The following is a 12943-nucleotide window of genomic DNA, read 5'->3' on the forward strand; positions in this document are numbered from 1 at the left end:
TATTTGATATGACATTATTACTCGTATCTATATAAAGGTATAGAGCGTTCATGAAGACTTTGCACGGCAGGGTTGAACAATGGACTATGTCAATATATGTCTATATAGAGATTTTTGGTCATTTAAGTTCAGTGGTGGAGCCAGGTTTACGTCGGAAGGGGGGCAATATATCTGAGATTGCCGTATCTCTAATCTAGTTATGAGATTTTTCCCGACTGCCCCCCCCTTTGGATCCGACACTGTTTAAGCTCCACTACACCAAGTACTATTAAGTACCATATATATATAACAGTATTATAATATTATTTCTGGTATATATCTGTGTAACAGTCACCCAAACAAATAAAAGGATTTCTTCAAGGGAAGTGACGTTTATGGATATAAAAAATTTGATATTGCTGAATTGCAATAATACGTTCAGTTATATCTTATGTTTATATTTTACAGACTACACCTAGTGGATTTAAGAATTTAGCACAAGGCTGTACCAATATTAAAGTGATTGCTTTAAATGAATTTCCTACACTTAATGATGAAAGTGTTATGGTGAGCTCACTTCCTTTTCTTTTTTCTCTTGTACTGTCCCATTAAATATACATATTTAACAATCACTGACTGAAATTCAAACTTTGCTAATACGGCTTCTTCAGGCTGTGTTTTTTTAAAAAGAGAAGAAAGAAACACCCATAAAGATATCATCTGGTCCTCGACCAAACCTCTTTGCATTTATCTTTCCCGGATTATGTGTACCCATTTACACTAAATTACAGTTAGGGCAATATTTGTCTTTTTAGTTTAGACAGACAGACTTAGTACAGATTAAGAGTAGAAAAATAGTAACTGGTTTTCATTATTGTTGCTAATTATTGGTGAATTATTGTTTATTTTGCAGGCATTAGCAGATAAATGTCATAAATTTAGGACAGCATCATTCCTTGGTTCACCATTATTAACAGATGAACCATTTAAAAAAATAGCCCAATTCCGACAATTAGTGACAATTAAAGTTGATGGTAAGTTGTTTGTGCTTTCTCTTTTAAATATTTAAAATACATATTTTTTGTACCAATGTAGACCCATACTATCTCCCTAACATTTTGCTCCCATTTTTATACGCCCACATCTCCCTATGTGGACGTATATTGTCGGCACCCCTGTCCGTCCATCCGTCAACATTTGCTTGTAAACGCTCTAAAAAAATTTTGATGGAATCAAATGAAATTCGGTAATTCATAAAACGAAGATCAAGTTAGAATTTGAGATATTTTCGACTGTTAGAAGCAGAGTTATTGCCCTTGCCCCAAAATCTTGAATATTTACCATCCGCATGCCATGGTGGGCGTATATTGCTGTGGTCTACTATTTTTATGAAGTGTTTTCATTATATCTTAAAGTTTGTGAAAGTTTTCACATTTATTTATTTTTTCTGTTAATAAATGATTTTCCCCCCTTCTCAACAAGATCATTGTTTTGTACAAAAGGATCTTAATCAGCCTTGAAAAGAGAACTGTCTGTTTTGATTTGTCCATTATCTGCTGTGTTTTCAGGGAACCACAGAATTTCTGATGCTAGTATTAAACTAATTGGTAAACAATGTCCTAATTTAGAACATGTTTATCTAACTGACTGTTCTCGACTGACAGACTCTTCATTGAAAGCTATTTCCTCCTGTAAAAATCTCACCGTTTTAAACTTAGCTGACTGTGTCAGGTAAACACCCTGCTTTTCTTGTTCTGATATTAATGTCATGCTGTGTACAATGCACAGTTTGTTTGTTTTGGCCTTGGTTTATATTGTTACACAAAATGTTTGTGAATGGATGTCAATGAAATTGATCGAGTTATCTGTAATGTTGTTGTCTTTGACCTCTACCTCACTGAGCCACTATGGACAAGTGAAAGTATAAAAGAAAAGACAATAGCTAGGCTAACATACTGAAGCTAAAGCCATTGCCAAATAATTATATCTTTGAAGAATTAAACTTTTTTTTTCTTGAAATATGTCTTGCATACTATGAACTGGTATGTATATTTGTAGAATCAGTGATGCTGGTATAAGATATCTAGTAGATGGTGGTAATGCCAGTAAAATACGAGAATTAAATCTGACTAACTGTATCAGAGTAGGAGACATGGCTATTGTCAATATACATAAAAGGTAGGCTATGTATTTCTCTGCTAAAAGCAATGGCCTCGGTCACATGCAGAGACTATGGATCTCAGCATTAGAATACATACAATTTAAAAGATATGCAAATAATTCAAAAATTTAGTCCAAGGAATAAGAAAAAACACTTTGTTCAAATGAACATCCTTAAATGTACAGAATGCACTTACAAATGGCTTCTTTCAGAATAGAGCTGGAAATTATTTTCTTAATTTGACAATAAATTTTACTTTCTTCCTCCATGATTTCAGATGTCACCATCTAACTTATTTTAATGTGTGTTTATATATATTTCAGATGTCACCATCTAACATATTTTAGTGTGTGTTTATATATATTTCAGATGTCACCATCTAACATATTTTAGTGTGTGTTTATATATATTTCAGATGTCACCATCTAACATATTTTAGTGTGTGTTTATATATATTTCAGATGTCACCATCTAATGTATTTTAGTGTGTGTTTATATATATTTCAGATGTCTCCATCTAACATATATTAGTGTGTGTTTATATATATTTCAGATGTCAACATCTTACGTATTCTAGTGTGTGTTTATATATATTTCAGATGTCACCATCTAACGTATTTTGGTGTGTGTTTATATCTATTTCAGATGTCACCATCTAACATATTTTAGTATGTGTTTATATATATTTCAGATGTCACCATCTAACATATTTTAGTGTGTGTTTATATATATTTCAGATGTCACCATCTAATGTATTTTAGTGTGTGTTGATATATATTTCAGATGTCACCATTTAACATATTTTAGTGTGTTTTTATATATATTTCAGATGTCACCATCTAATGTATTTTAGTGTGTGTTTATATATATTTCAGATGTCACCATCTAACATATTTTAGTGTATGTTTATATATATTTCAGATGTCACCATCTAACATATTTTAGTGTGTGTTTATATCTATTTCAGATGTCACCATCTAACATATTTTAGTGTGTGTTTATATATATTTCAGATGTCACCATCTAACATATTTTAGTGTGTGTTTATATATATTTCAGATGTCACCATCTAACATATTTTAGTGTGTGTTTATATATATTTCAGATGTCACCATCTAACATATTTTAGTGTGTGTTTATATATATTTCAGATGTCACCATCTAACGTATTTTAGTGTGTGTTTCTGTGAGAATATAAGTGAAGCTGGTATTGAGTTATTAGGACAGATTCACAGTTTGACATCTCTAGATATCTCAGGTTGTAACTGTGGGGACCAGGTCAGTTTCTGCTTCATTCATATAACAATGAGAATTTAGTAAAAATGGCTTTTTATATTCAACTCTTCTGTACCTCTAGTCTACTGTTCTATATCCTTTTTTGACGAAACAGATTTGTATGTTTTGATGCTCTGCATTTATTATTGAATTGAAAAAGAGCTTAAGTCCTGTTGTTCTGCACATTTTAGTTTTTTTGACTGACTACATGTTCTAAAAGAAATCAAAGGTAAAACTGAGATGATCTCTTGTGCAACTAATGGCAATGGCAACACATATACTTTTATACCTTTTTTCTATGGTATAGATATTGGGTCAATGATCTAGTGATATATATTGATATATATTTCAGGGTTTACAATCTCTAGGTAGTAATGTAAAACTACGTGATGTTTGTCTATCAGAGTGTGTCAGTATCACAGATCTAGGACTACAGAAATTTGCTCAACAATGTAAAGAAATACAGAGGCTGGATATCTCACATTGTACGGTAGGTAGATGGTTTATTGTTACTTAGTATTCAACTAGCAAACTTGAGAAACACTAGATCAAAATCCTTGATTGCAAAAACCTAGAGATGCGCTAGCAGTACAATCCAATCAAATCACTGAATTTACAAACATCTGTTATACAAGAAAGATGGCTATTGCAGTCAGGATATTAGATGTAGTTTGTAATAACTTGACATTGTGAAGATGCTTTGCAATAAGCAGCTTTATTAGAGAATATCAAAAGTGTGAATTCCTTTTTCCTTTTATTACAGCATATAACAGACAGTGCTATAAAGAACCTGGCGTTCTGTTGTAGAATGTTATCGTTTTTAAACCTATCTGGATGTAAACTAGTAACTGATATGAGTATACAGTATTTATCAGGTGTCTGTACATATTTATTAGAACTGGACATCAGTGGCTGTATCTTAGTCAGGTAGGTGCCTATAATGAAATGGGAGAACGAGATGGCTTTTAAAGTTGTAAAAAGTGTTCGAGTTGTTTGTAAAGAGTGTTCCAAGTTGTCTTTGATACCAGTAGTCCGCATTGCTTTTTAAAATTAGTTTCCAGTTTCCACATGTGTTATGTGTTGCTACACGAGTCATTAAATGTTATGTTAGATTATTCTACAATAATGTGATGTTACATTGCAATTGCTATGCAATACATTATGTTATACAGTTGTGCAATAATATGCAACGTTGTATTATGATTTTTATTGTTGTGCTATGCTTTGCTATGGTAGGTAGTATCACAGCCTGTGATTCACAGGTTGTGACAAGGAATGCAATATTGTTTTATGTTATATCGTGCAATATGTTATATTTTTATGTTCTTTCTTATATTTTCAGTGATAAAGGTATGAGATATCTTAGAAAGGGGTGTAAAAACTTAAGAAATTTAAGTTGTATGTATTGTAAAGGCATTAGCAAGTGAGTAATCAAAGTTTTATAAAATTTTGACAAATCTTTAAATTTTAAAGTTTTCATCAAATTGACACTACATTTGACAAAAGCATCATTATTTAAGGGTCAAAAACAGATGTGTTGATTATTCAAATTATTAAACTTAATTTATTTATTTTCAGGGTGGCTGCCCATAAGATGTCCAAGTGTATACCAACTGTGAACTATAGTGCTGAAGATGTGCCTATCTATTATGGATATTAAATAGTGGTCTTTCCCTTCAAAGGAGATTGTTATACTGTTAAAGCTAAATGGAGTGGACTCTTCTATATATTAGTAAATAGGGCTGGCTGACACAACATCAGAACCAAGACTAGAGATTTTTGTGACACGTCCAAAACAGTTTAGTTGTAAATGAACTCTGGACAAAGACAGTAACAAAGTGGCATATTTGGAGGAGGTCTATAGTTAGTTTTTAGTTTTAGGATATTCAACTTTTTGACTGACAATCGATTTCTGTAAAAATTTAACAAGATGTGGCAGGAGAGTTTTCTGACATGTTTGAAAGAGTTTAAGGGAGATGAAATGACTAGCACATTATTGTTGTTATATTACAATAGAATGTCAAAAATTGACTAAATTTCTGACTGACTCCTCACTTTTACTGCTAGGAATGACAAGGTGCGCATAGTCTTCACAATTATATGGTATACATACCATCATTTGTTTCAGAGTTTTTCTTGAAACATTATATGATGGACACTCTCTTCTGACTATTTTTTTTATTTAGCCTAAATTATCCTCTCAATTCGTCCATATTGTTGCTATTAAACTCTGTGATATTATATTTTATCATGTTTATAAAACAGCTTTTTGTTGATTTTTTTATAATATTGTAAATAAATATTAGTTGATAGCTTTTTTTTATTTCATTGAAATTTGAATGAAATAATGGGGCAATTCATCTGCTTGATGAATGTGATGCAAACACTGATAGACATGATTGTTCTTGAGGTCACTCTTCAGCCTGTTAGCTTTAAGGTCTGTTTTCTTATTACACTTCACAGAGTACTGGGACTGGTGTTGCTAGTCAAGCAAGGCATGGTTATTTACCCTCCAGGAATATCTGATGTCACCTGTTAATGTGTATTGTCAATTCTGTATCCCTTTTAGAAAGACCACATACATAATAGATATAAATAATATAAATACGGTTTATTTTTCCTTCCATCTTTGATGCATAACAAAAACAAGTTGTCCGTCATCCATTTTACCTCCCAAACATCAACAAGAGCATATGATCATAAATCTTTGATAAATATTTTATTATATGTACAAGTGTAACAAGTTTTAACAAGTGCAATACAAGGGAAATATATTCTATATAATTCTACACATCTAGTATAGGCTGTTTTATGATCAATAAATTTAATGATGCTAATGTAGCACAATGATATTCTTCATTTCATTGGAGATAATTCAAAAAAATTAATCTATTTCATTCTTTGCTAGACTAGACTAGTAGTGGAGTATTGAAACTTGATGATTTAGTTTTGTATCGAAAAAATAAATGTTCTAATTCATGTTAGATATCACTGTTAAATCTCAATTTTATAAAATATCAGAAATTAAAATATATTAACTTAGAGCACATCACTCTGAAGGAACTCTTCTCCTACTATTGGGTCAGCTGTGTGGTAGCATTAGCTAATAAATTAATAGCAGAAAAATCAACTTCAGTGTCAATATTAGGTTGTATAACGACAGTGTCAATATTATCTGACACTGACATGCCGTCACTGACTGGCACACCTTCTGTCACTTCCATAGTGTCAGTCACTGTCACTACTGCATTGTTATTTATATTACTGGTTAATATAATACTGTCACTGCCATGTGACACTGTGCCATCAGACACTTGTATTCCACTTGACACTAACATGTCACTTGTCACTGCAATGCCATCTGACACAGCCTTCTCATCGATGATAGTACCAGGTTGTTCTAAATACGTGATATGAAACACCTCACCATAACCATGTGAACTCTCCAAAACGGCTGCAACTTGTTCCTGAGTTAAATTCTCCATCACTGGAATTTCAAAATCTTCGTGAATTAAATTTTGATCAGGATCAACAGCCTTGTCTTTAGGATGTTTTTTAATATGTCTATAATACTGGGAGGCCTGATGAAACTGTACATTACATTCCTGACAGAAGTAAGGTTTTAAACCTTTATGAATATTCTGATGCTGTTTCAGGTATTCTGGTCTAGTATAAGATTTACAACAGACATCACATATATAGGGTTTGTTATTGGTGTGTCTTGACTTGTGACGTTCCAAATCACCTGAAATATATCAACAAATTTGCATTTGAAAAGAAAAATATTCCATCTGAGATAATCCTTCAGATTTCAAATTCGTATAGATGCCTACATTAGGTAATAACTCATCAAATTCTAGTGAAATGTGTAAAAACTAATAAAAAGGCATCAAAATAATTTAAGATTAGACAAATCTTTATGGAACAACAATCACTGGTAAAAGTTTAATCAATGATTTCACAAATTCTCCATTCATCTTAAGGCACAGAAATATAACAGTAAGATAAACTTTTCGTTATCATGAAAAAATGATTTTAACATTATACCTGCAAGTTAATGAATGAATGCAGACAATGTGTGCAGTGTGCAATGAGGGCAATTTTGTTATAAAATTGACTAACCTTTAGAGTAAAATGTATTGGAACAGAAATCACAGTTAAAAGTAGGAGTTTTCTCGTGTTGACGTAAACGGTGACATTTTAACTGAGATTTCTGTCTAAATGATTTCCCACAATCAGAACATAAATAACCTTTATGACCAGTATGCCGATAGATGTGATACTGTAGAGTTCCTTTCTGGGCAAAACTTTCAGAACATATTGGACATCTATAAAGAAGAATGAAAATGTATTAGCTGTTATTTCAAGACTCAAGTTAGAACTATTCTTGCAATGTCCACATAGCTATTATAGCTAATTCTAGTACTGATTTGTAAATAAAATATTAGAAATGACCCCATTAGCTTATAATAGTAATGACTATCAATACTCTAATAGGCATGGACAGAACGATAGTTTCGTGGCTCTATTCGGCTTGAGCGATGAAAAAAAAAACTAAAAATTATGAATAAAGCATATTTGTGTTTTCATTTATGGTGACTGTCAGTGAGGTATGTTTGTATGTTTATTTCATACAGAATCAGAAAGAGAAAAACTTACTTGAAAGGTTTTTCTCCAGAGTGAGTTAACATATGAATCTTTAATGTTTTATTTTCTCCAAATTTCTTTTTACAGACCTCACATTCGTAGGGTTTTATACCGTTATGTGTGTTTTCATGGCGTATCATATTAGCCTTGGTTGTAAAACTCTGTGGACATATTGAACATTTAAATGGTCGGCTGCCAGTATGTTGACGTTGATGGGCTAAAATAAAAAAATAGAAATCATAGTTTTAACTTGGCTGATTGCCAAATATGGACAGGGAGCATGTTTGCGCCTGAGTGGCCTGAAGCGTGACTGAGTGCATGCGAGAGCGTCAGTTTAGTTTGTCACTTGGTGGTCGGTTGAATTCATCTTGTATATAATTCATATGTTTTAATAAATTCTTATCAACCACTTTTCACATAGTCATCAACTAAATATTCAACATTACATGTCCACAATCACAAAAAATTAAATTGGACAGCAGAATAAAATTTCATCACAGTTTTGGTTTATTACGGTTGTAGTATTTATTATGTTCACAAGCTTCAAATATCTAAGAGTCTGTATTTGATATATATGTCACACACAATAACTGTGGGATTAAACAGGTCATATATATATCTATAAACATCATTATAAAACTCATATCAAATCTTGGAGTTCTCAGACCTATTCACAAGTAATATTTTCAGAAGATAAACAATCAGACAGGGGTTGCAACATTATCAAATAGTCATATAAATTATAGTTTTTTCATATTATCTAACATATTGTACAGTCTGTTATATATTATTAATTTTTTGACATAGTTTTACCTGTCTTTGAAATATGGAAAATGCCAAGTAATTGAGCCTAAAAACTGCACTTGTACAAAACACTTGTGCAGTAAAGTTTATACCAACCTCCTATAGAAGTGACTCTAGCCAATCGTAAACCACAGATCTTACAAGTTACACTTCCATCAATATTCTCTATAAAACCCTCTTTACTGTATAATAATTTATCTTTCTTCCGTCTTCCCTTTTTCTTTGTAGATGGTGAATCAGAATCGTTTCGAGAGGATTGTGATGTCTTCTGGTTTTCTTTATTAGATTTGGGCGTTTCTGAATCTTCACCCATCTCTATGTATGAAAACATATCATCTTTTTTTGATTTCCGTATTCTCTTGGGATATTTTCTTGGAGTTGACTTAAGAGGTAAAGCTTCAATAATTTCTTCTTCAGAACTAACTGGATTTTGATTCTCGGAGTCAAAAATATTGTCCTCATTTCCATCATCATGGCAGCCATCTTGTTTGTCATTGTCTCTAGTTTCTTGGCCAGTTTCTTTATCTGGAAATATAAATTTACATTGTAATGTTAAAAGATGGAGTGTGTGCCAGATTCATACAAACAAAGATAGTGACTAAATACTGTCTCTACTGTGAATAACATATTAATTTTTATTCATGTTATTAAGTAAATTTAGGTTTCTACATTAATGATCCTTATGATGGTTATCCTTGTTTTTCACTTGTTTATAATGTTTCCAAAACAATCTGATTTTCAAAAGAAACAAGTCAAGAGTTATGCTAAGCACCTTTAAAAGTTGCATCTTGTGACATCAGCATCCACTCAAGCCAATCTAAAATCTTACCTAATAATGTTGAAGCTAGAGATTTCTGTTCTCCTCTACTGTTGACAGGTAAACTGTAGTTGTACGGCACCTCAGCTGCTAGGTCAGCTAATTGACGTAAATCATTAGCTAAGATATCAGAATCAGGAATTGTTTTGGCATTATCTTCAACTGTTACAGTCACTGGCACATTTAAATTAGCAGTTTGGCTGGATTGATGTGGCAGAGATCTATTTTGAGGCAGGCTTCTTTCATTTGAACCAAGACTAGTAGATGGAAAATTGTCTTTAGAATTGTTGGTGTGTGCAACATTCATATTTGGCATATTATTATTTGAAGGCACATTAGAAGTAGAAAAATCTGAATTCAAAGTCAGAATTGATGCCAGTAAGTCGATATTGGATGTGGCACATTTTGTCTGTGCATCTGTGACTGAATGAGCTGAGGTTATATTCGCACTTGAATTTGAAATCTCATGGCTAGAAACATCATGAAAAGAGGGTGTGGTATTGCTGTCATTTTTTTCAATCACTGGACTTGTCCCATTAACTTGGCATTGCATGTTAGACTGCACTAGGTCTGTATTTGAGCCAGATTCTGAGTTTATCACAGTGGCTTCAATTGACTCGTTATCATTCATATCATTTTCCATGTTATCATCTTCATTATCATTGTCGCTATCAATAGTTTTTGGAGATGCTTCTCTAGTTTCATTTTCACGTTTTATTTTGATGATATTGGCATGGAATTTGTTTGTGACATCCTGCCAATGATGCCATAAGCTGAGTTTTGATTCATCGTGTAGACATACCATTAGGGTAAAGATATCTTCAATCTGAAAATGAAGTTCATGGTTAGTTTCAGAATAATGCTTTCATATGTCATATTTTGGTTGGTACATGGCATTTATTTGCCTCTGCTAGGCAATAAGGTGCTCTGGGGTTGAATCTGCCTAATGCCTTGGCCAGAGCCAGTGATCATTTACAATTAATCTCTATCATCCAGAAACAGTTTGGCTTTATTATTGCAGTAATCGTAAGAAATAACAAAACATGGTTATCTTATCATAGGATAAGGTAACTCAATTCTAAGTTGTGGAATGATAATTTGGTCAAGAATTTAAATTACTGCCCTTTTAAACAATTCTTACTTTTTTATGAATCAATTTGACAATATCTTCCACTTTATACACCTCCATATTTAATCTTAAACCAAGTCTTCAAACATTCCTTGTCTACATTAATATCACTGATCAGTACTGTAACAGAACAAATTTGTTTATTATAAAGATGTACAATAATTTAAACAGCTCAGGTAAAAGATGTAGGCTAGGCAATACCAGTACCAATTTTATTGGTCTGTACGCTACAATGTTCATTTTGTGTATTACAAACTTCTTTTTAAATAGATCATAAATGTGTCACAGTAGTAGCCTACCATAAATTTAAAAAAATAAAGATGAAGGTACTTTCTGGGTAGGCCTACCGATAGTCAATTCTGTCTGTTTTTACATAGATTGGACTCTATGTACAGTCACTAAAGTGATTTCTCTTAAATTTTTATTTGAATGACTTCTCTACCCAACACTGCGACATCGACCCCTTTCTTTTAGCTCTAGACAGATGTCGACTCGATCATTGACATGACAATATATTCAGAAAGGACTATATTGCTTATTGACGAGTAACAAATTGCAAATAATGCACTGAATTTAATCAAATTCAAAACTTTTTGACAAAAATATTGTTTTCATACTTAGGCCTTTTCTGAATTTTTTTTCAGGAGAGTCCATCAACAAGGGACGTTACTCTTGTCTCAAAATGATTCGCTTGAGACTGTAGTATTAAAGCTATCATGAAATTCTGAAAAAAGTGAAATGAGTAGGCCTACTTCGGTAAAAATGCAATAAGAACCATTGAAAAAGATCAATTTAAAGTTGAATTCTTCTCTATTTAAGGTTTAAGGTGTACGCGAAACCTATATTTGAGTTTACGAAAAGATGAGCTGGAAATGCTAATAATGACTAAATTGGCACATGGAGAAAAGCAATACAAAAAATTTCCTCCTCCTATATTTCTGCTTTTGATCGGACTGTATACTGTTCTATCGACTAGGCTAATGAAGACAGACAATGCAATGTATTGTGCTTCCGCTTACTACTTCTTCGAGGGATATTTAATAAGCAGGGTCTAAAGCGCAGTGTGCAGCGCACTGGGATTAAGACCCATTGAAAGGACAATATTATTTTTTTCCAAAGCCCGGCCTCAGACCTGCATCGCAAATCTGACCGACATCTCGACCTAAGCCGGGATTGAAAAACAAACAGACTGAAACAGTGTGCTTAGTCAGAATGTTAAACCCAGGCCCGAAGCTACGAAAACATTCTGACAACCGACCAATTCCATTACTTCAACTAAACATTGCGCTCTATTGCCCCTCTGAACAAGCAAGTCTGGCTACGGGCCTGGCTAAACTAAGTTTTCAGAGGCTAATAGGCTACCAACTAAAACAAGTGTGTGTCATCTACATGGAGTTTTATTACATTATGAACAAAATGATTGACATACAAGTACATTTAATCAAAGTTGGCAAAAATTTACATTAGCCATTCATATTTACAATAGATCAAATAGGTGCAATATTAAAAGAAAGTCGCTGTTAACCAGCAAGACACTATTCTATTTGCAAATGCTAGCCTTGCTTTTCTCTATTGTTGCACTCTTTCTAGACGCCATAAGTACTTATTGTTTCCGAAGCATCGTTGTATAGAAAGGCTTACAATTAAGTCTCGATTCCAATAACTATATACGTTCCTACGCTCAGTTGTAGCCAGTTCAACATATGTAAAACATATTATGCATTCCTAAAAAACACATTGATTGCGGTGTACACACAGCGCCTATGCATATCTGATTGTCCAATACACTGACTGATATAACTGTTATAGTCCTCATATTGACCAATCAGATTTCTTGTTAAGCTTCGTTTACAATATACAATAATATATATCTTAAAATTATAATGACAATCTGATTAAAATAGATCACTACCTCATTCCATCCTCATATTCCGGAGGTTATATAAAATCAGTACATTTCAATTTAAATATGGCTATATTATAAACCAATCAACAACTTTTTTATTTCTTAAAATATTGATTTTTATCTTAGTTGAATTTCTGTGAGTGGCGTTTCTACAGAGGGTCGAGAGGGGGGGCGTGGTTCAGCGTTCTAGTGGCGGCGCCAGCCTTTCGAGACTGGAGGTACAAA

The 12943-nt window shown here is 32.8% G+C and overlaps 2 protein-coding genes across 2 annotated transcripts in view; one reads left to right on the plus strand and one right to left on the minus strand.

The window, feature by feature from the left end:
• The window catches only part of LOTGIDRAFT_228723 (hypothetical protein), a gene marked incomplete at both ends in the record, with an annotated part of 14599 nt that extends 9524 nt beyond the window's left edge, over nt 1–5075 (plus strand). The window contains 10 exons of the mRNA XM_009059648.1: nt 448–546; nt 893–1013; nt 1548–1710; nt 2038–2157; nt 2694–2762; nt 3316–3418; nt 3768–3905; nt 4179–4342; nt 4758–4838; nt 4994–5075. Coding sequence (XP_009057896.1) covers nt 448–546; nt 893–1013; nt 1548–1710; nt 2038–2157; nt 2694–2762; nt 3316–3418; nt 3768–3905; nt 4179–4342; nt 4758–4838; nt 4994–5075 — 1140 coding nt within the window. The remainder of the gene's footprint in view (nt 1–447; nt 547–892; nt 1014–1547; nt 1711–2037; nt 2158–2693; nt 2763–3315; nt 3419–3767; nt 3906–4178; nt 4343–4757; nt 4839–4993) is intronic.
• Nucleotides 5076–7532: 2457 nt separating this feature from the next.
• On the minus strand, nt 7533–8277 carry LOTGIDRAFT_105725 (hypothetical protein; the record flags this gene model as incomplete). Its single annotated transcript, XM_009059649.1, has 2 exons — nt 7533–7743; nt 8075–8277. Coding segments are annotated over 2 exons (414 nt in total), but the record flags the coding sequence as incomplete, so codon positions are not given.
• Between the last annotated feature and the right edge of the window lie 4666 nt (nt 8278–12943).

This window comes from Lottia gigantea (assembly GCF_000327385.1).
Source record: "Lottia gigantea unplaced genomic scaffold LOTGIsca_4, whole genome shotgun sequence".
Lineage (NCBI taxonomy): Eukaryota > Metazoa > Mollusca > Gastropoda > Lottiidae > Lottia > Lottia gigantea.